Below are 23,393 nucleotides of genomic sequence, written 5' to 3' on the forward strand. Positions count from 1 at the left end.
GGAAGGTGTTTTGGAGGCATCTTTAATGATGGAGAGGGGGACACCTTCCAACCATGTCTGCAGTGTCTCACACCCCAATGCTCTAGCCTTTCCCCACGGTGTCCTTGTGGTGTCACAGAGACTTGAGCGATAGGCCCATGTTATTTTCACTGGAGCAACTCAGCTCAAAATGGAGGATGCAAGGAAGGAGGAGGGGGAGAAGGCATTTTGGTGGGAAGTGATATAGAGCATCAGGGGCTGCGTGTTGAGAGATCAGGAGCAGTTGTCTGATGAGGAAGGGGAGCAACAGAGAAGGGATCCGGCAGCAGTTTTTTTCCTCCAGCTCATTGGCTGAGACATTTGTGGGTTTTAGGGATGCTGTCCTGCCTAATGAAACACAGCCAGTACAGACTATGATGTCGTCTCACAGCCATCACTCAACTTCAGGGAATTTAAAGAACCAAATCTCTCTCCTTATTCAGTTACGCCCCTGAGATGCTGTTACACTTAGACATTTTGCTAGAAGACTTGTCTAGAGACCTGGCTGCTACTCTACAACCCTTGAGAATTCAACCCTTGAGAACTCCTCCTCCTAATGCTCCCTTACCTTCATTGGCTATCCACCTGCCTCAGCTTGGTCTGTCTCAGACCATGCAAATCTATGCTCCCTCAGGCTCCGCAATCTTTATCAATGCATCAGTCTTGAAGAGACCACATGAATTCTTCCCCTGACCCTCATTCTGTATACAGAGGCAGGGCTTCTCACCCTTTGGAGGTTTTAGATGATATGGACACAGAGTTACTTGTTTTAGATGAGGAAGAATGGAGTGGGGCCTTCAAATCGGGTTTTTCAGGAACCACATTATCTACACTGTTATGCAAGGGTATGGAGGCATTAAATTTGAACACTTTAGAGGATGCTTCCATCCCAGACTCAGCTACCTTGACAGTGGAGGCAGTATGTCCAGATCCTAAACCTAAGTCCAGGGTGGCTAAACTTCTCTCCATGCCTCCTAAGGTCATCAAAGTGGATTTTGAGACTCCCTTGCAGTTTAAGAAGTTGGTCCTAATTGCAAATAAGTATTATCTTCTGGATCAGTCCATTAGGGATCAACTGAAACTCCCTCTCATATATGCTCCCATGCAAGGTTTAGTAAACCCCTCCCTGAATCAGAAGGATTCTGATGCGCAACTGAAGAATGTAGCTGAAAACAGATTGGATTTGGGACTATGGTGAGAGCCTGACGCAAGTGCCCTTTTGATAAGGGCAGTGGCTTCTGCTTCAGTGTTTGCACAAGATACCCTACGATGGTTGGAAGAGCTGTTTGACAGCTCTCAGCAGGATCCTGCCCGGGTTTGAAAATCCTATTGAAGGTTTCAATAGCAGTAGCTTTTATGGTGGATGCTTCAATGGATGCAATCCAACTTTCTGCTAGGGCACTGGTAGCAGGTGTGTTTACCAGAAGGGCCCTGTGGCTACATCATTGGGAAGCTGATGCCACAGCCAGCTTGAATTTGGCCACTGAGCCCTATATGGGGGCAAAGCTCTTTGACAATGGAGCCTTGGAGAAGGTGTTAGTCGAGTCTAATCACAAGAAGTCTATGCCATCTCCAAAGAAAAGGAATGCAGTTTTGAAAAACTTACCATCCGTATGCTCCAGGACAATCCTTTCATACCTCAAATCAGTCTGGAAGGGGTAGGGATATTTGGCCCTTTTGACCTTGAGTCAGACAGCGTTTCTCCTACAGAGGGCAATGACAGCAATTCCCTGAAAAGCCAGGTTCAGGAGCATTGACTCGTGCACACAAACAACAGTTCTGACTACGCCCTCCCCCCTGTGGGAGGCTGTCTACAACTTTTTTCGGACAAGTGGAACAATATCATTCCAGATCACTGGGTGATACAGACTATCAGGCACAGCCTCCATTTAGAGGTCACAGGCACACCTCCACACAGATTTCTCCCATCCCCTTTCCCCTCAAATCCAGACAAAAAGGCCAGGATACAGGAAGCTATTCACCATTTCCTGCACATTTTGGTGATTGAACCAGTATCACCAGGGGACCATTACTTGGGTATTTATTCCATTTTCTTTACAGTGGCCAAAAAGACGGCTCATTCTGGGCGGTACTCCATCTCTAGCATCTCAACAGGTACATCCAATATCACAAGTTCAGGATGGAAACCCTGATATCTATCAAAGAGACTCTGTGAATGGTGGATTGGATGGCATCAATATATTTCAAGGAGGCCTACCTGTCCCAGCGTATCAGGGGCATCGACATTACCTCAGATTCATGGTGAACGGCCAGCACTTTCAATAGAGGAAAATGCCTTTGGTTTGGTGTCTGCTCCCAGTGTTCACAAAGATTGTGGTTACTCTGGTGGCAGACCTCTGGCTGATAAGGGTAGACACCTAGGTGATCTACTGATTCAATTGCTATAAAAGTCAAAAGCTCAGGAGGGCCTTTCCTGCACATTGACATGCATTAAAGACTATGGCTTCCTTGTCAACCAGCAGAAAAGCCACCTCTATCCATCCTGGTGTATTTTGCACCTGGGGACCATAATAGATACGGAGGTGGGAACTATAGCGCTGTCACCAGAATGAATGGCCAAGTTTCCAGTCAGTGGTTCACTCCATCAAGTCTGCCCACACAGTGGATCTCATGAAGCTGGTCAAAATTCTGGGACTCACGATCTCGGCGATTCAGGTCACCCCATGGGTGAGACATCATATGCCTCCTCTTCAGTGGACATTGTTGCCATTCTAGAGCGATACAGCTTCCCAGCATCATTGCTGGGTGCTGATGCCTGCTCAGAAACATTTATTGTTGTTGTTGTTGTGATTCTTCAGAAGGAGGTGGGGGCCTTGATGAGCTGGGCAGAACTACATCTACACTCTCTGGTTGCAGAACATTTCAAGGGAGAAGACAATGTGCAGGTGGGGTGGCTTAGCAGACAGCAGATACAGCAGGGAGAGTGGAAACTACATCTTAAAGTATTCAGACAGATATGCAGAAGGTTCAGCAAGATCCACGTGGATCTCCTTGCATTGCCTCAGAAGCATCAGGTTCCCTGGTTCTTCTCCTATTATGCAGATCCAGCAGCAGAGGCTACAGATGCTCTCTCAGTCCACTGGTCCCCCGGAACTCTATACACCTTTCCACCAATTTCTCTGCTATCTCAGGTCTTATGTTGGATTTGAGAAGAAACAGTCAGAGTGATTCTGGTAGCTCCACATTGACCTTGTTGTCCATGGTTCTTGGAGATAATCAGTCTGGTGACATCCTTCCCATGGCCATTGCCACTCCAGAAGGACCTGCTAACTCAGAGCCATCTGCTTCAGCCTGGCTGAATCTTCATGTGTGGACATTGACTGGCAAAGACTCATGAGAATCTAACATAAGCAGTGTGGATACCATGCTGGCATCCAGACGTCTGTCCACCCTAAGATTATAACAGAGTACGTGGAGGGACTTTTCATCATGGTGTCAAGAAAGGCACTGTGTACCCAGCAGAGCTGGCCTTACAGAATTCTTGACTTTTCTTCAGGATGGTATGTCCATGCAACTCTGAACCGATGCCTGGTATCAGTGATGGACTGGATGGGGATGAACAGGCTGAAATTAAATCCGGACAAGGCAGAGGTGCTCCTTGTCAGTCGGAGGGCAGATCAGGGAATAGGAATTCAACTTGTGCTGGACGGGGTTACACTCCCCCTGAAATCACAGGTTCGCAGCTTGGGAGTACTCCTGGACTCGGCTTTGAGCCTGGAGGCACAGGCCTCTGCTGTGGCCGGGAGTGCTTTTGCTCAACTAAGATTGGTACGCCAGCTGCGCCCATTCCTTAATTTGTCAGACCTGACTATGGTGACACATGCCTTAGTTACATCCTGATTAGACTACTGTAACGCGCTCTACGTGGGGCTGCCCTTGAAGACTGCTCGGAAACTTAAATTGGTACAAAGAGCTGCAGCCAGAATGTTAACTGGAGCTGGACTTAGAGAACATACAACCCCTCTGTTGTACCAGCTCCACTGGCTGCCAATTTGTTTCTGGGCACAATTCAAAGTGCTGGTTTTGACCTACAAAGCCCTATACGGCCTAGGTCCAGGCTATCTGTTAGATCGTATCTCCCCCTATGAACCTGTTCGGCCTTTGAGATCATCTGGTGAGGCCCTTCTCACTATTCCATCTTCTTCGCAAGTTTTTCTTGCGCAGACACAGCATAGGGCCTTTTCAGTGGCTGCCCCTAGATTATGGAATTCCCTCCCCAATGAAGTTCGCATAGCTTCCTTGCTATCGTCTTTTCGTGTCCAGCTGAAGACTGTTTTATTTAGATGGGCTTTTAATTAATAATGTTTAGCTATTTTTAATCTATCTCTGATTTAATTTATTTTTAATTGTTTAAATTGTATATTTCTTGATTTTATTTATTTATTTATTTTAATTGTCTATGGTTTTTAATTTGATTATGGTTTTATTTGTAAGCCGCCCTGAGTCTTTGGAGAAAGGGCGGGGTATAAATATTTTAATAAATAAAATAATAAATAAACTTACTTTGCGATGTGAGGCGTTGGCTCTTTCGGCAATTCTGTCTAAGTCCCCGGATAAACCATTGGGATCTCATCCTTTTGTGAGATGTTTTCTTAGACTATTTCTTCTCTGCCAGTCATAGAATCATAGAGTTGGAAGGGGCCTTGTAGGCCATCAAGTCCAACCCCCTGCTCACAGCAGGAAATCCACAGCTAGAGCATCTCCCGCAGATAGCTGTCCAGCCTCTGCTTGAAGACATCCAGCGAAGGGGATCCCACCACCTCCCTAGGCAGTCGGTTCCATTACCGAACTGCCCTTACTGTCAAGAAGTTCCTTCTAATGTCCAATCTGAATCTACGCTCCTGCAACTTAAAACCATTAGACCTAGTCCTACCCTCTGGGACAGCAGTGAACAAATCTGTACCCTCCTCTATGTGACACCCCTTCAGGTACTTAAAGAGTGCAATCATGTCACCCCTCAGCCTTCTCTTCACCAGACTGAACATGCCAAGTTCTTTCAACCTTTCCTCATAAGACTTGTTCTCCATACCGGCTATCATCCTCGTCACCCTCTTCTGAACCCGCTCTAACTTGTCTATATCTTTCTTAAAATGAGGTGCCCAGAACTGAACGCAGTATTCCAGATGAGGCCTGACTAATGCAGAATATAGTGGGACTATTACTTCCCTCGACCTGGAAACTATAGCTCTGTTTATGCAGCCCAAAACTGCATTTGCCTTTTTTGCCGCAGCATCACACTGCTGGGTCATGTTCAACTTGCGGTCCACTACAATTCCAAGGTCCTTCTCACACGCACTACTGCTAAGCCGGGTATTTCCCATCCTGTACCCATGCATTTTGTTTTTGTGGCCTAAATGTAGAATCTTGCATTTGTCTTTATTGAATGTCATTTTATTAATTTCAGCCCAATTTTCTAGTCTATCCAGGTCCCTTTGGATTTTTTAGACATGATGAAAAACAACCAGAGGTAGTATTGCCTAAGGGTCAACAAGCCTCTATCAGTGGATAAAACTACTTTGTATTTTCCACAAAGACAAGGTAATACTATGTAATAACCCTCTTTTCCGTCCTAGTCCTGTCCTCTTTTCATTGTCAGCAGAAGCTCATCTTACCATCTTTCTGTCTTTCACCTGTTCATCCAGCTGGGAAGGCCAGGCACTTATTAGATGTGAGACGGGCTTTAAGGCAGTACATCACCAGAACTAAGCAGTTTCTTAAGATGGATTCCTTGTTTGTATCATTTCACCCCTCTGCCTCACCCATCCTGTCTTGATGGATCAAGGCTTGCATTTCTTTAGCTTACACCAGTCACAATATGTGGCTGCCAACCAAGATCATGCACATTCCACTAGGGCAGAAGCCACTTCAGCAGTGTTCTCCCTCAATGCACCCCTTCACGAGGTGTGTAGAGCAGCCACATGGGCTTCTCCCAATACATTCATTAAACATTACAAGTGATATGTATGCCTCTGCGGAGGCAGCCTTTGGGAGAAGAGTACTGCAGCATGTTCTTCCAAAATTATAGGCAGCCTACCATTTCTTTCCCACCCTTCATGGGTCAGCTTGGGTATGTCACACCTGAGAGCATCATACATGCACAGGAGAAGAGACCTTTGGTCTTATCGCAAAATGGTGTTCTACGTGCATATAACTATGCTCTCAGGGCCCTGCCTGGGCTGCATCTTTCAGGGACCATACACATGTCCAGGTTCTTCCTACATTTTTTCTTCTTAGCAGAGAGTGCCATAGGTTATCTGTTTGTACTGTTTGTTAGTTCTGTATACTATGTCTTGGCTTGTAATGTAAGAACTGGCCTCCTGAGGCTAAGGGAAAGCTAGAGGATTCAAGAAAAATCAAACAGTGCCATGACAGAAATCAAACCATGTCTTCGACCACAAGGTAGAGCTCAAGTCCCACCTGAGAGCATTGTTACAGGATGTAGAAGACCGTTTTATGGTAAGACGTAGGTCTCTTCTCTTTCACAAAGATCCAAATTGAACTGTGCTTAACAGCACTAAGCTAAAGTTGCTTGAAAGATGTGTTTGCCTTCCAGTATCCAAGCTAATATTTAAACTTTTGAAAAGCTAATTATTTTTGCTTTCATTTTTTTACAATGTATTTTCCAATTTTACATTGAAGTCACAAATCCTGTCTCTCTCTAGAAAGAAATCTATGCCAAGCAAGTGTCTGATCTGAATAGGATCATACCAGAAATAAAATCAATGAACTTTTTAACCTTCACAGTGCCATGTGGAACATATTTGCTATAATGTATACAAATTAACCAATTATGTAAATTCACCATCAGTTATTAAAATTAACATAATCCTAAAAAGAATCTCTTATTTTGGTTTTTGAGTCCAAAGCTAAAATCCTAGATTGTTGGTTTGTTTCTAACTGCCTTGAAGTACTAATTGCCACCCCCACCCCACAGCAGCTCATAACAATTTATAATAGAATTCAACTCAGTAGGACTTACTTCTGAGTAAACATTCATCAGATTGAAGTATATGTGTTGCCTAGCAGATAGGATTAGTGGACTTGAGTTCCAGGTACAATTTTCTGTTTTCACATGAACATGCTGAATGTGCTTTGTAAGCTTTAGTTTTACCTGTTTGTGAAAAAAATAATCATAGAGTTGCTTAATTTCATATGGAATTTTTAATTCTCACATGGTGCACAGTTTCAACCTGTTTATATATGGATGTGTGCATTAGAACAGGTGCTGTAATAGTCTATGGAGTCCCAAAACCCCAGGGCACCAAATTTTCTCCTGCCTCCTTAGTGCCATCCCTAATGTATAATGGATTTCTAAATTTTGCTGCTTATGAATCAAGATCACTTTTATCCAATCCCTAACCTAACTTTCAGGATACATTCAGTATCAAGGAAAGCTTAGTCCAAAGATTCAGGGTGTATGTGTATGGGGTATTTGGGCATGCATTTTAGAATGAGTGGGGCACTTCTTCGTGAAATCATGGGCAAACCAGCTAGTAAATCATAAATCAATTCTGGCAAGTGGGATATACAAATTTAATTGTGCTGGCCATCTAAGACCACAATTTCGCAATTGGTTAATGAAAGAGTGTCATGCAGGGGGCAAAATTCATGGAAATACCTTCAACATTTAGTTACTGTAGACTTCCGGGAAGGGTGACTTCGCCTGTGCCTGCCTTTGAGACGAGCTCTCGTCTCAGAGGAAGCTTTTTCAGTTTTAAAATCAGTCAGAACTTTTTTTTTTGACTGGTAAAGACTTTCTCCCGGGCAGGGAGAAACGTAGAGATTAACCACAAAAGCCTGTGTTTGTTGGGAGGACTGGATTTCATTAGTTTATGAGAGAAGGTTCAGCCAGCAGTGCCGGACGGACTTCCAAACAAGATCTAACTGATTAAGCGACACGTTTATCTTTTCTTCAAAGGAAAACGGATTTTAACAGGCAAGCATCCTTCTTTCTATTTTTATCATCTGGTTTAAATTGTTGCAGCAAAAAGAGATTTGTCAATGAATCAGCTATAAAAAATCCCTGGGTGAGTTATAACTCTTCTCTTTTATTCACGAAATTAAGGAGGAAAGAAATTGAAAAAGCTTATCTTTGTTATTATTGCAAAAAGCTGGCCTGGAATTTGTGCATTTTAAAGATACAAACGGATGAGGGATTTCTATTCCGAGGAGAAAAAAAAAATAAACAAATCTGATTTATGAACTTTTGGAGTATTATATGTCTGGGACTATTTTTTTTGGTCTATTTCATTTTGACGAATCTGCTTGTTCACGATGCCACTAACTGTTTTGATGCTGTGAACTAAATTTGTTTTGTATTCCTGAACATAAAAGAGATAAGGCAGGCTGTGCTGTCTATACTGTGATGTCATCAGGCTTGGAATATTAACCCAATTGTTGCTGGAATAAGAAGTGGTTTTTTTTCTTCTTCGTGGTTTTAAGAATGGCAATCAAGAAAGTGGCTGAGATCCTGGAAGTAAATATGCTTCAGAAAATAATGGATGAGATTGAGATAACGAAACAAACCCTGAGACAGGGTAGACAGGAGATGAAAATTGAATTTGGCAAAATGAAGCAGGAGCTTAAAGAAATAGGGGATCTTGTGAGAGAGGAGGTTGATGAGATCAGAGATACAACTGGACAAGCATTAGAAGATGAAAAAAGAAAAATTAAAGGGAAGATGCAAGCCCTGGAGATTGGAACAAATGTGGAACTGGAAAAAGACTTGGAGTTTATGGATATTAGAGATAAAATTTACTGTTTGGAATTCAACGTTGTCTCTGAAGAAATTAATGAAGATATTAGAGATAAAGCTATCAATGTCTTGGATAAATTTCTGGACTGGAATGATGTGATGGAGCTTGACATAGAAAAAATCTATGGAATTAATTACAGATATGTGACAATGGAAAAACTCTCAAGAGATGTGCCAGTGCATTTCGTAAAAAAGAACAGAGATATGACTTTACAACAATATTTCAGCAACACATTCAGAATTGATGGCAAGGAAATATTTGTGATAAAGGAAATTCCCATCAGACTCTTATTATATGACTATGGCTATGACAGCAAGATTATTATGGGATATTGATAATGGAAGAATGGCTACTGAAATTACTGGACTTAACAGGATTATTGAAGATAGAAGATGGAATTAACATTGATAATGGAAGAATGGCTATTGAAATTATTGGACCTAACAGATTTGATGAGATGGATTAATCGACATGTTTATTTGGAGAAAAATTGATAGATATATTTCTCAAGGAATTGAAACCTCTCTTTGACTTTTTGTGGAAAGAATAAAGTAATGTTTATGAGATTTGATGATTAATTAAGATAACTACTGGAGGAAAGTGATTTTGTAATATAATTTAAGAGACAGGTTTGTTATATATTGTAGACCTATAACTGATCTGCGACAAATCGGAAGTCAACATTTTATTTTATTGTTTAATTATTTTTGTTTTGTTTTGTTTTGTTTTTGAAAATTTGAATAAAAATTAATGATAAAAAAAAACATTTAGTTACTGTAAACCGCCCAGAGAGCTTCGGCTATGGGGCGGTATACAAGTATAATAAATAATAATAACATGATTGCAATTAGCATGTGTAGTACATACATGTAATTGATGTATTTTACCATCTTTTTGGTGTCAGATTTAAGACCTTCTTTTCATAGGCATTTGGTGGTTTCGTGGATTATCGCTGCCCATATACTGCTGCTTTACTGCTGTTGTGGTTCTTGAGGTGGTTGTTTTGTTAGTATATTGATGATTGCTATGTTTTTAACTCTGCATTATTTTTCTGTAAGTCACCTAGAAACTACTTCTCTCTTAAGGGATTTATCATGTACTGCTGATGTTTTCAGTCAAATAATGATGTACATAATACAAATATAGTACATACAAAAGGATTACTTAAAGTATATATTTAAATGTAAGTAACAAAAATGGATTGCAATGTTTGCAATTTTGTGTTTTGCAAACATAATTATGTTGTAGACATAAGAGTGATCAGTTTTATTATAATTATTAGTGCTGTTTTTATTATGTTTAAATACATCCTTTTGTGTGTACTATGAGTGTAATTATATAGTACATTCACGTATGTACTGTATGTGTAATAATGTTCATGCAGAAATACTGAGGTATACAATCTACATGTCATTTTTCAGGATTTGGGGATAGCTGTGGAATGAGATGGCCATCCTGGATTAAGCTGTTGAAGGATTCAGAAGCCTAAACTTGCAGTGCTACCTAATCTTTTCTAGGCAACAGCATGACAGTAGTGAAACCTAGCAGAGCCCCCCTCCATCCAGTGCAGATTGCTATGGCTAGATACTGGAAGCATGCACAACCTGTGTGCCTATATCAATCTGCAGGAAAGTAAATATGGCCTTCCAGTGCTTACCCATTGTCATTGGGACGACAAAGAATTTTTGGATGGAGTTTGGTAAACTCATCCACATTGAATACTTACACACATGTTGGTAATGGTAAACGGCAATACCTTTATTAGGACCAATTAAAATGTTACAAAGTAGTGAACAAGCTTTGAGGTTTGCCAGACTTCTTCAGTCTGGATGGTAAGAAGAGTTCTCCAAAACTAGAAAGGTACTCACTTTGACTTTTTAGTTGGCCCTGATCAAGATATCATCCTACTGCAGTTTTGGACCAACAGTTACACATTTTTACGCATAGATGTAGTACTCCATAAGTGGATTTTTTCCTGGATTTATCTGATTTTGTATTGCAGGTGCACTCTGAGTGTCACTCTGGAACAGGCTATAATTCTCGCTCGGAGTCATGGCTTACCTCCTCGCTATATCCTGCAAGCTACAGATGTGATGCGCAAACAAGTAAGCCATCTTTATTTTTTATGATATATTACATTTTTCCAACATTGTTTTTCCCTGGTTGAATTACTAGCCTTGCAAAACAATGCTGTCAGTTGGAAAGTACAAGGATCTGTGAAGTATGTGTAGATTGAGAGGGACTGGGCCTGAGAATCCAAGATTTCTCAGTCAAAGCAGAATGTTAGAGCCATACCCATCAGTTCACGGGGGCTGCAGGTGAGTTTACAGTAAATACTGGATAAACTCAGGAAGAAAATACACCTTGAGTTAAGCTGTAACAACCACAGGAGAACTGAGTGTGTATGATAAGGAAGATAGGTTTCAGCATATACAGGGGAAGAAAGTATTTTAAATTAATCTTGAACTAAATATTACTTTACTCTTTTGACTTATAACCATATACTTCTGAGTAAGACAAATTAACAATTTTGCTCTGCTAACCAGGGAACCAGTTTTAATGTCTGCATTAGTGCACTACATTAATATAGTGCTGAAGGGAGGCTAGTATTGATCACGCTACCATAGGAACTGTTCTAGCCCCTTCACAAAACAATTGTTTTCTTCTTTGCATAGTCAAGATACTGGCTCTGAATTGTAACTTTTCTCTTTGTGAGAATAAGGAAGCTCATTCCCTTTATATAGCAAAGAGTGAAGAACCAAGCCAATAACTTTTGGTATTGTTTTATTTACAATTATTATGGAAGTATTTTGAATTTATGTTTATAAAGCTAAGTCAACAATAGCTATAAATCAACAGCATGCAGTAACTGCTCTTTAATCTCATCAGCTTGTCAGAAAATGCTAAATTACTGGACGCAGTAATCAAGATGACGCCTAAGTAGTGCAGAATAGAAGGGAACTAGTACTTCATGCGATTTGGAAGCTATACTTGTGTTAATGCAGCCTGAAGTAGCATTTGCCTTTTTTGCAGCCACATTGCACTGTTGGCTCATATTCAGCTTGTGATCAATAACAATTCCAAGATCCTTCTCACATGTAGTATTGCTGAGCCAAGTATCCCCTATCTTATAACTGTGCACTTGGTCTCTTTTTCCTAGGTGTTTAAGTTTGCACTTATCCCTGTTAAATTTCATAACTTCATTTCTGTATGCAATCCTACATATAAGTCAAATTAAAGCTGCAATTTCTAAGTATCCCCACATAATTTTGAAGGGATTTATCCACCACAAAATGTAATTCAAGTTTTGTATAAGGCATTATGGATATGAAAATGGAGCAAGTAGAAACAAAAAACAGATGCACTTAACTTTCGTGGAATTAACGGAAAGAGAGGAGAGCCCTCACACCACAGTATTAATGCGACCAAGATTATGTAAAGGCTTTTGCTTATGACACATAAAACAAAATTGCTATATAGAAAATGTTATCATTACAGTACAGAATTTGCTTTTTTAATGCAATGAAGAAAATCTTATCAAAAACACACAGTAAACAATGAGAAGAATAGTGGAGCAGCAAATTGTGGGAAGACCATAGACAAGTTCCATTATTTAAATTATAGTTGTACTCCCTCTGAAAGAGGTCCATAATCTGGGGGTGCTCCTGGATCCATCTTTGTCACTAGAGGCCCAGGTGACCTCAGTGGCTAGGAGTGTCTTTTACCAGCTTCAGCTGGTAAGACAGCTGCGGCCGCTTCTGGACCGGGATAGCCTGACCACTGTTGTCCATGCACTGGTAACCTCCAGGATGGATTACTGTAATGTGCTCTATGTGGGGCTGCCCTTGAGGTTCGTCCGGAAGCTGCAGCTGGTGCAAAATGTGGTGGCAAGACTGCTCACTGGGGCAGAGTATTGCCATTATGTCACCCCACTGCTGAAAGAATTGCAGTGGCTGCCCATTTGCTACCGGGCCAAGTTCAAGGTTCTAGTCTTGGTGTACAAAGCCCTATACAGCTTGGGACCAGGATACCTGAAAAACCGTCTTATGCCTTATATACCCAGTTGATCACTGCACTCTGCAGGTGAGGGCCTTCTGCAGATACCATCTTATCAGGAGGTCCGTTCTGCACAACATAGGAAACAGACCTTTAGTGTGGCAGCACCTACCCTTAAATATTAGACGGGTGCCATCTCTGTTATCTTTTGGGTGCCTATTGAAGACCTTCCTCTTTCAACAAGCCTTTTAAATTGAGACCTTATCCCAGTCGGCTTCTGTGTTGAAATTGCTTTTCAATATGTTTTTAAACCCCCTCTTTTTAAACGTTTTTAACCTTTTTTAAAGATGTCTTCAAAGCTTTTTAAAAAATGTTTTTAAAGTTGTTTTATTTTAATGTATTTTAAAGTCTGTTTTTATGATGGTTTAAAGTGTTTTTAGTGCTTTTGTTTGCTGCCCTGGGCTCCTGCTGGGAGAAAGGCTGGGATATAAATAAAATAATAAATAAATAAATAAATCGGGGCATCCAATTTTCAGAAGGATGGTCCAGAGAGTTGTTCAATTCATAGTATCAAAAGCCTTAGCCAGATCAATAAACGCCATATATAAAGGTCGGGTTTGCTCCCGGCATTTTTCTTTAAGCTGTCACGCAGTGAAGATCATGTCCACTGTCCCCCTGGAAGGGTGGAAACAATTTTGGGATTCAGGGAGGATATCTTCTGAGACAGGTAGGAGGTGATTTGTGAGGATCCTTGCAAGGATTTGACCTGCGGTAGCAAGAAGAGGGATGCCTCGATAGTTCCCACAATCTGTTCTATCACCCTTCTTAAAAAGAGTGATAATTATGGCATCCCTAAAGTCTTCCAGGATTTCCCCCTCATCCAGATCTTTTCAATGAACTTATCATCATCATCATCATTTTATTTGTACGCCGCCTTTCCACATAAAATTGTGCTCAAGGCGGCTTACAGCAAGGGGAACAAAAATACATCTCAAAAACAATTGCAAAAACAATTTCCTAATAACAAAAAATAATAAAACAGTGACATAACAAATATAATAAGCAAAAACAACTTGTCAACATTAAGACAGTCAGTAAAAGAACACTTAGGAGAATACGGCTGGCACCTGTAATAGCTTTCCGAATCTCCCGGGCTGCTTCCTCCCGCATCTCTATTGAGGCTTGTTCACTGTACCAGGCAGCATGTGGAGTACAGATCAGATTTGGTGCATCCTTCAGAGGACCCTGACTGAAGCTGAATGGTTCTGACTTGTGTACATCCAACGCTGCCCCTCGTATCCTTCCTTCCTTCAGGGCTTGTGCAAGTGCTTTTTCATCTACTAGCCCTCCACGAGCCATGTTCACCAGGAAGGCTCCCTGTCGCATCCAGGAGAGCAGAGTTCAAGATGCACCACACTCTCAACAAGCCAAGGTCAAGCACAGAGAATCAGTCCAGGTCCAAAATACAATCCAGAAACAAGGCCAAGAACAGTCCAAAATCAATTCCACAGGAAGTTCAGCAAAGAAGACCACCTAGCATCAGGAACCAAGAACCCAAAGACCTCTGTTGCATCTTCCAGCAATCAACTTATGAAGTTGTTTTGTAAGTTCAGGCCCACCTTTAAAGACTTCAGCAGGAATCCCATCAGGTCCACTAGCTTTGTTATTCTTCATTTGTCTAATGGCTTTACTGACTTCATCCAAGCTCATCTCTAGTTTGTTGTTGCGGAATTTGTGAGAAGACCTTACCAGCCACAATAGAGTTGTGATTAAAGAGGTGGTGCTAATGCTCTTTCCAACGCAGTGCAATAGACTCTTTATCCTTAAGAAGTTTGGTACCATCCATTCAATGTAAGGGATTCATACCATAATTTGTCGGTCCATAGATGGCCTTTCTGGCATTAAAAAAGCCCTGTATATCATGAGCATCTGCAAAATGCTGGATTTCTTGAGCTTTCTTTATCCACAAGGTGTTCTTAAGTTCTCTAGTTCTTCGTTGGACCTCCTTAAGTATCTCTGATAAGATGGTGTCCAGCTGGGTATAACATTTTTCCTTGATGTCTTCATCAGCATCTAATGTTGGTAGATAAGCACTTACAATAGTAGCCTGCTGGTTTTTGGCGAGTTTAAACTGGAGAGTTGAGAGTCGTTCATTAATGCCAATAGGAACTTCTGGCAAGAGCTTCACAAGATTATTATTAATAGCAAAGCCTACTCCATGTATTCATCGTCCTTATTTAGGCAGTCCTTTGCAGAAGAAGGTATAATCTCCTTTTTCTTCCTTCAATTATCCTTCTCCTGCTCTCCGAGCTTCTTGAGTGCTGCTATGTCAATATTAAAACATCTCAACTCCCTCACGAAGATGGCAGTCCTGTGTTCAGGACATTCACTATCTGCATTGTCCAGCAATGTCCGTATATTCCATGTTCCGAAATTCAATTGTCTTTTGTGACCGCTAAGTGATGATCCCACTGGATGCGGTAATCCAGTCAGAGATGAGGCAGACTATGTTTAGGGCATCATTTCTAGCCCCCTCTCTATATGGGGTGAGCAGTGTGGATCCTGAATAGGACTGCTCAGTCATGAATCTGGGATCTGTTTCTTCACCGCAACATGTGACAGATGACAACTCTGATGAGGGGAAGACCCAGAACTCAAAAACCACAAAAGAAAATTACGAAGGACTGAGACATTCTACACAGCAAGTTCTACATGCTCTCTTTTGATGCGAAAGGACTCTAGTCCGGCAGATGACTCCTCAAGTGTAACAAGAAGCTATTGAGTTACATCAGATATCTCAGGCATAATGGGCAACTGGCCTTGAATCCCTGTAGTCTATTACTTTTATGTGGTGGAGGAGGGTGTGGGTGTCCATTAGGGTTATGTCTGTAACCCCCCCAGAACATCTTTTGGGAGTCAAGATTTGTCTGTGCATCGGGGGGTTATCCAACGTAATGGGAGCTGCTCTCATGGATACTCCCATCATACAAAACAGGTTAACAATATTCTTTTTATTTGGTTTTCTAGTTTATATGTTGGAGTTTGTTTGTGGTTTCACTATGTAGGGAATGGAAAGGGCTCTGCTGTGATACTTTAAAGGTTTTAACATGTGTTCAAGATTTGGGCACCCTAATCAAAAGATGAAATATTCTGAATTTGTTACAGGATATATATGAGGACAGTTTAGCTCCTCGCCACTGCAGGCTGGTTAGGCAGACTAACAAGACTCAGATATTGTGCATTGAACTCTCTTGATCATGCTCCAGTCTGGTCAGTGTACCGGCACCTAACCACAAGTCACCATGACCCAATTTGGCACTTCCCTTTGGTTCTACTATACAAGTTAACACTTGACAAGCTGAGATCCTCAATTACTGAATATTTCACTCTAAACTCTAATGATGGTCTGTCACATGCTATAGTTTGGGATGCCATGAAACCAGTCATAAGGGGCATAGGTATAAGTTAATTCACTGTCCTTAAAAACACAAAGCGACTAGAGCAGGTAAGATTTCTGAACAAACTAGAAGAATTAGAATTGGTGCATAAATGAACTAGTGGTACCAAAATCTATCATTCTTTAACTAAAAAGTGGGTGGAAGTTGGGGAATTGGATTTTGATAAAATTATTGCACAGTTAAGGTATACAAAACAAATATATTATGAAGATGGTGATAAAAACTCCAAATTCCTTGCCATTGGTATTAGAAAATGTGAGGACAGGAGAACTCATTCTATTTGAAAATGAAGTGGGGAATTATGTTTTGAATCAAAAGAAGTGGTATTTTTGCTGAATTTTATTTACAACTATATTCAGCTGAGAATGCACCTGTACATGCAACTGAAACCTTTTTGCAGGGCATAGATATCACTCCCATCACCAATAGACGAAAGCTTCTACTTAACCAACCTGTTTTGGCAAAAGAAGTCTTGGAGGCTATTAAAAAAACCTTAAGAATTAGAAAGCCCTGGGAGTGGATAGCTTTGGGGAAAATTCCACAAAAAAGTTAATGATTTATTGGTGCTGCATTTTCCCCAGGTAGCATGACATCACGTGGGTAATAGCGCCATCTAGCGTCCGAAGGCAAGAATGTATTGAAGTCAAGACCTGGGGCATCAAGCCCCTCCCACTCCAGTTCATTCTTGCCTTCATCCGAGGCAGTTACCTCCAGCTCATAGCGTGAAGGTTTTAGTGTTTAACAGTGTGTGTGAGAGTGTGTCGACTGGGGGGTTCATTTTGTTTTGTTTTCATTTCCCCCACTTCTTCTTTCACCTTGAATTTCTGTTTACCTTAGAGTTTAGTGTTTAACTTCTGTTGCTGTTAGAGCATGTTGTGACTGGGGGGGGTTCGTTTGCTTTCATTTCCAGTTGTTTCCCCTCCTTTTTTCACTTTGAATTTGCTTTTGAGATAGTTTTGGGCTGGTTGGGCTGGTTGTTAACTCCCCCCTCTTTTTCCTGCCCTTTTGTCCCACTTTATTTTTGGGGACTGTGGGGGCTGTTTGTGCCACCTCTGCTCCTTGTTTACCCCCCTCCATCTTTCCCCGGGGGGACAGCTGAGGCTACTTGTGCCATCCCTGTTTCAGCAGTGGTGGCAACTCCTCCCTATTCTGAGCCGTTACTTCGCCACCCAGCAAAGGCTTTGTTCTTCTTGCAGTTATCTCTCCCCGCAGCTCACTACTGTGGCCACCAGGAGTTCACTGCAGCGAGCCATTCCTTTGCTGCAGCAGAAGGGAGTCTGCTGCAGTGACGACTTTGATCTTTGCGGTGGCAGCTCTCTCTCCCCGTGGCTCGCTACTGCGGCTGCCAGGAGCTCGCTGTGGTGGTTTTCTGGTTGCGGCGGCAGCATGCTTGGTGCTCTTTGCTGTGGAGGCCCCCTTTCCCCCCCTCGGCTCGCTACTGATGCTGTTAGAAGTTCGCAGTGGCGGCTCCTTGTGTTTGTAACTGCGGTGCATTTAGCGCCCATGGAGGGGACTCCGGTAAGTACTACTGCAGGGTGGTTGCTCTTTGACCTCCTTGGGAGGCTGTCTCTGCCTTGCGGAGCGTAGTGCTTTGAGCCTGGGTGGCCACCTTCTATATGAAGTTTTTCCTGCCTTTTCATCCTCCACCTTTTTTGTCTGATTCCTTTTTTCCACCCTTTTCATTGGGGGAGACTTTTTGGCCCGTACGCTCTTCAGCTACCACCTCCATTTTTCTCATATCTTATGTGTCTTATGTTTCAGTGAAGTATATTAGATAGATTTGTACTAACACCAACAAATCAACTGCAAAAGGAGCCACAGAGGCGATCAGATACATAAGTGCACAGGAGCAGTACCGCGCTCCTTCCCACTATATGCGTGTACCTGCGATTTGTCTTCATGGTACTTCGTTGCCAGTAGTGCACTTGGGGTTGTACCGCTCCCCTCGCTCATGGGCGTGTACTGAGACTTATTCCATGTATATTGCACAGGAGCAGTACCGCACCCCCCCTTTGTGGGCATGTACTGAGATTTATCCCCTTGTATAGTGCACAAGAGCAGTACCGCACCTTCCCCATTGTGTGCGTGTATCTGAGCTCTTACTTCACAGTGCACAAGAGCAGTACCGCACCTTCCCCATTGTGTGCATGTACTGGCCCCTCTCCACACCACACCCCCTACCCTTGTGCATGTGTTGGTGACATATACCGCATCCCCTACCCTTGTGCGTGTATATGATGGTGGATCAGCAGCCAGACGTGTGTCGACAACGGATACCACATTCCCCTTTCTCGTGTGTGTATACTATGGCAGATCAATGCCTACTCGAGGTACCATCCAGCTGAACTACACTCGGGGCCGTACTGCTTCCCTCGTCCGTGGGCATGTACTGGTGTTCCCTATTCACTCAGCACCCCTCTTCCAATGCATATTTTCCACTAAAGCCAGGCAACAGGTGAGTGTATGCCAGGCAACAGGTGAGTCTATACCATGTTGATTACCTCTTGCCCTTTTTTGGCTGGTGACCAGCCAGACTTGACAGGGGTCTCCTCCACTATTCTGTGGGGCAGATTGACTGGTGGTTCTCTTCTTTGCATACTCCTCCAGTGAGTCCTTGTCAGAGGTTTTGACTCAGGCATTGAAGACATATTCAGACAAGCAGACTGCAGCTGCTGCAAAGTCATGAAAAGTTCCCCTCTGTTCCGATTAGACCACATGCAAGACCAGTGCAGAGGGACACTCTCACTGCACCTCCCCACTGTGTGTGATTATTTTGGTTCTTAGAGGCGCTTCTCGGCGGCAAGTACCTTGCTTGGACCATAGTTGATGGTGTTTGGATATTCTCACCCTTGGATACATCTCTGGGCTACATTCAGAGGTTAACCAATCCCATCTACTGTGTGCACTTGTTTTATTCCTTGGGTGGTTTTCCTGGCTGCAATTACAGTTCTAAATGTGGCACCTTGGCGAAGTTTGCAAACTGCCGACATATCCAGACAAGCAGGCTGCTGCTGCTGCAGAACCAGGATAAGTTACCTACAGTGCTTGTCAGGCCAGATATTAGACCAGTGCGGAAGGACACACTCACTGCCCCTCCCCACTGTGTAATTATTTTGGCTTTTAGTGGTGGTTCCACTCTTCTCTCGAACCATGATAAGTATCCACAGTTCCTGCCAGGCCACAGACATGACCAGTGCTGAAGGACACTCTCAATGCCCTTCTTCACCGCATGTGATTCTTTTAGCTCTCAGGAGTCGCTCCTCTCACCTCATGAACCATGTTAGGTTTCTACAGTTCCTGTCAGGCCAGAAACAAGACCAGTGCAGAAGGACACTCTCAATGCTCCTCCCCACTGAGTGTGATTATTTTGGTTCTCAGAGGTTGCCCCACCCCCTTCTGTGGTATGTGGTTACGCTGGCCTTCTGAGGCAATGCTCCCTCTACCGAGGTGATTGTGTGTTTGCCTTTCCTGGTATTTGGAACTAATTTGAGGCAGATTGCTTCTGCTGCCTCTGTTGGGCAGCTTTTGACCTTGCTATTACCAGTCCCCTCTGCCTTGGGTAGTTTTATTTGCTTGGCAGCATTCAGAGTCTCTCCTCTCCTGGGTTGTGTCCTTTTTGGCTTTACCAACCCAGCCTTTGCCTGCTTTTACAGTTCATGAAAGAGTAGACCTCCACACTCTTGGGGTGGGGTCAGTTGGGCCTCGCCATTCCGCTTCTCTTCCCTTGTGGATGTTGCTATATGGTCTGGGTCAGCTTCCTTCTACTGTATGGGCATATTTGTGGCTGGATCACCTTGTGTTGGTTTTCTAAATGTCGTTATCTAAGCACAGCACAGTGATAGGCAGTTATAGCCATTTTCTTCAACTGGCAGTGATAGGCAGCAGCACCCTTTTCAGCAGCAGTCAGTGATATGTGGCAGTAACCTTTTCAGCAGCCGTCAGCTCGCACAGCTCGCAGTTTCGCACAGCCTGCGTCAGAAGGAATTCTGTGGGGAGGAATGTTGCATGCAGTTTGCCCTGCACAAGATGTACATTGACCCTAAGGTAGGCGAGGCAGTCCTACAGTGAGTGTAGTAGCCAAACTTGGGACTTCTATGTATTCCTCCTCAGCAATTGCATCTGAGCATTAAGGTTGGTGTGGAGGCTGCTTGTGGAACGTAATGGGCGCTTTCTCAAGTCTGTCCAGTGACTGTGGAAGGGCTTAGCCTTTCACTTAGAACCCCGGGAAAAGGGCCTAGCTCACTACCCAGTCTCCTTGGGTAGACACCCTGTAGTCCTCTGCTAAGGAATTCTTGTCATTCTGTCTATGACTGGGAAAGGGATTCAGCTGTTCCTTCAGCCTTGGCCAGAGAGATGGCATACTCCTCGGCTGGAATTATGTCCGATCTTTGTACTGAAAGTTATATTGGTTTTTCCCATTTTTTCTTTTGACCTGAACTAATAGCAGGCTGCTTCCAGGGGCAACAGTAGTACAACGTGGTGCCTCCTTTAAGGGCCTCAGTTATTCGACTTGCATTAGCCTCAGTTCTAGGTTTCAGCCCTCATCTCTGTGTGTACCTCTGCAGGCCCTCATACTGCCTGTATAGCATTTTTCCTTGGTAATGATGTTAGCAGGATATCATCATGAACTTGGTGCTAAGGGGAGTGGTCACCAGCAGATCCCTGGGTGATATCATCCCTTGCAAATTCCATGCAGCCTTATTAGGCTCATTTCAATGTTCAGCAAGCTGGACCCTGTTCGCTAGCTCTTTGCATAACTTTCCTCTAGATTGATTACATAGTTCAAGTTTACGGCTACTTACACAGTTATGTCTCTCCTGAGGTGCAGTTCTCCTGGTAGGTGGACCTTTTCATGCCTTGAATGTTTTATCAGAATTTTGTCTTTAGAAACTAAATTTGCTGTGGGAACATGGTTTGATTATATTTTCTGAAACCGCAAACAACTCTTCACAATTATTTTACTGCTGCTTTTTGATATCTTCTATTTCTGATATGGCAAGTAAAAATGATTATTTAGGTATCCCATTTGTGACCATTTTGTTTGAAATATATAGACCTGTAACTGTCCTGGTGGAGAGGAAAAGAAAAAAAATTTAACTACACGAGAACAACCATTTTTCTGTCTTACAGGGAGCTCGAGTGCAGAACACTGCCAAGAATTTAGGAGTTAGGGACCGAACACCATTGTCTGCTCCAAGGTAACTAAATGTTGCAGTCAGTTGCCTTTGACCAAAACTATCATTTCTCCAGCTTCTGTCAAATACTTTACCTAGACTCAAGATTGCACCTTTTACTGATATTTAAGTACAGATTTTTTTTTTTTTGCTTCTTAGGGGCAGATTTCAACAATATTATTTTTAATCTTTAGTTGTACAATTTGCTCCTGAAAAGATGCTCGTCATTCCAAGCTTAAACTGGCTTTTAAAATAAATTTAAGAAAATGATGCAGTTTTCCAAACCTTGGAATGAAAAATATTACCAGTCCAAGTTTGTGAGAAGTTTATCATTCAGTGATGTATTGCAGATACCTGAAACAAATAAAAAGCCTAATGAAAATAAATGGACAAATCCAAGGATTGCATAAGAGTTCCACAACCCTTTACAGGGATCATGTCAATCTAGTTGTTGTTTACAGTCTGTCTTGTCCTAGGTAGTTTAAAATATAATACTGTTTGCTGAAGAACAATTAAATATTGATATACTTGTGTAGGCATAAATCAAGGTTCCAGTTATATCAAAACACAATGGGGAAAGGTAACACTTCTGAGATTTCTTCCTTCCCCAAGTTCACAAAAATATCCAGATTTGAACACTTATATTTAAAAATAAAAATATTTTTGTTGGTGGTGGTGAGCAACAGAAAAGGCATGCTTATTGCAATTTTGTGGCAGTGATCTTGCAGTAAATTACATTTATGCGAAAGTTAAAGCCACATCTGTGTTTACTGTATTCAGACTACTGTTATTTTTCCATTCTGCCTCTTCCTTGCTTTTGATAAATGCAGGTTTACATTGGTGTAGACCAATAGTTCTCAATCTTTTTGGTATCACAACTCACAAGACCAAATTCACTTAGTATAGCAATCCATCAATTTCTTGTCACATGAATTTTGGACCTTAGGTCTTTAGCAACCTTCGGTTTAACTGAAGGGAGTGCCTGTGCTGTTACTGGATCTGTCACAAGCTGTCAGACAGTAATATCCAAGGGTTAAAAAGTAAGACAGCATTACAAAAAGTTGTAAGAGGCATTTATTTTATTTCTGTTCTAATACTCAGCCACTCTTCTAGTCTAATAGAAGGTCTTCGATTGCAGGAGCTTCAGTGAACAGAATGAGAGTAGTGGTCAATGAAGGGCCAGTGCCAGACATGACTGGGCCCTTGGGCACCAGCCTGTCTGGCACCGGCCCTGGTGGTCATAGAATGATCCCATCTGTGAGTGTAGCTTTCCTTTTGTTCATGGAATGAAAAGTTAGGATACATGCTATAGTCTCTGTGTATGCATTCCTAAATTTTTAGTCCACAAGTGTTAGAGTGATCTGCTTAAATTTAAGGAATTAAGGGTTGGGGAACTCACTGTAACCAGGATCACATAACAAATTATGGTTAACATGCTAAGTTTCAGATATCAGGTTAAAACAGTTTTATTTTAGATCTTTGCACCATGAAAGCGTTATGTTCTACTATCTGATGTTTTAAATATTTTTTCAATCTTGTATATTTTATATCTTTTCTGTAAGAGAAAAATACACATGGTGAAAAGTGGGGTGTAAATTGCTTAAATAAAATTATATATTTTAATTCTTTTCAGATAAAGAAAGAGTAGTAGTGGCAGTGATTTAATGTATTTTGGTGGAGGTTGCCTTTCTTATATCCCATCCAAGCCCAGAGAAGTTGTGTCACTGTTAGAATTAGTTGCCCAGAAGTCATGACTGTCATGGGCACAAAGAGTCATGAAAATAGGTCTTTGGTGTGTCTCACATGACCTCTAGAATAAATATCTATGTGCTGCAGAACCAATCAGCACTGTTAGAATAATATAGTATAGCACAGAACAGAGAAAGTATGACAGACACAAAGGTATAATTTTCAAATCTTTGTGCCCCAGTCTCTGGCAAATCCTAAATAGGATATAACTAATCTTCCTC

The 23,393-nt window shown here is 42.1% G+C and overlaps 1 protein-coding gene across 4 annotated transcripts in view; it reads left to right on the forward strand.

The window, feature by feature from the left end:
• PREX2 (phosphatidylinositol-3,4,5-trisphosphate dependent Rac exchange factor 2) overlaps positions 1 to 23,393 on the forward strand; it is a 252,350-nt gene that overhangs the window by 225,518 nt on the left and 3,439 nt on the right. For all 4 annotated transcript variants that reach the window (XM_061600721.1, XM_061600748.1, XM_061600730.1 and 1 more), the window contains 2 exons: positions 10,798 to 10,900; positions 21,380 to 21,447. In XM_061600721.1, the coding sequence (XP_061456705.1) occupies positions 10,798 to 10,900; positions 21,380 to 21,447 (171 nt within the window). The remainder of the gene's footprint in view (positions 1 to 10,797; positions 10,901 to 21,379; positions 21,448 to 23,393) is intronic.

The sequence above is a fragment of the Rhineura floridana genome, chromosome 1 (genome assembly GCF_030035675.1).
Source record: "Rhineura floridana isolate rRhiFlo1 chromosome 1, rRhiFlo1.hap2, whole genome shotgun sequence".
Taxonomy (NCBI): domain Eukaryota; kingdom Metazoa; phylum Chordata; class Lepidosauria; order Squamata; family Rhineuridae; genus Rhineura; species Rhineura floridana.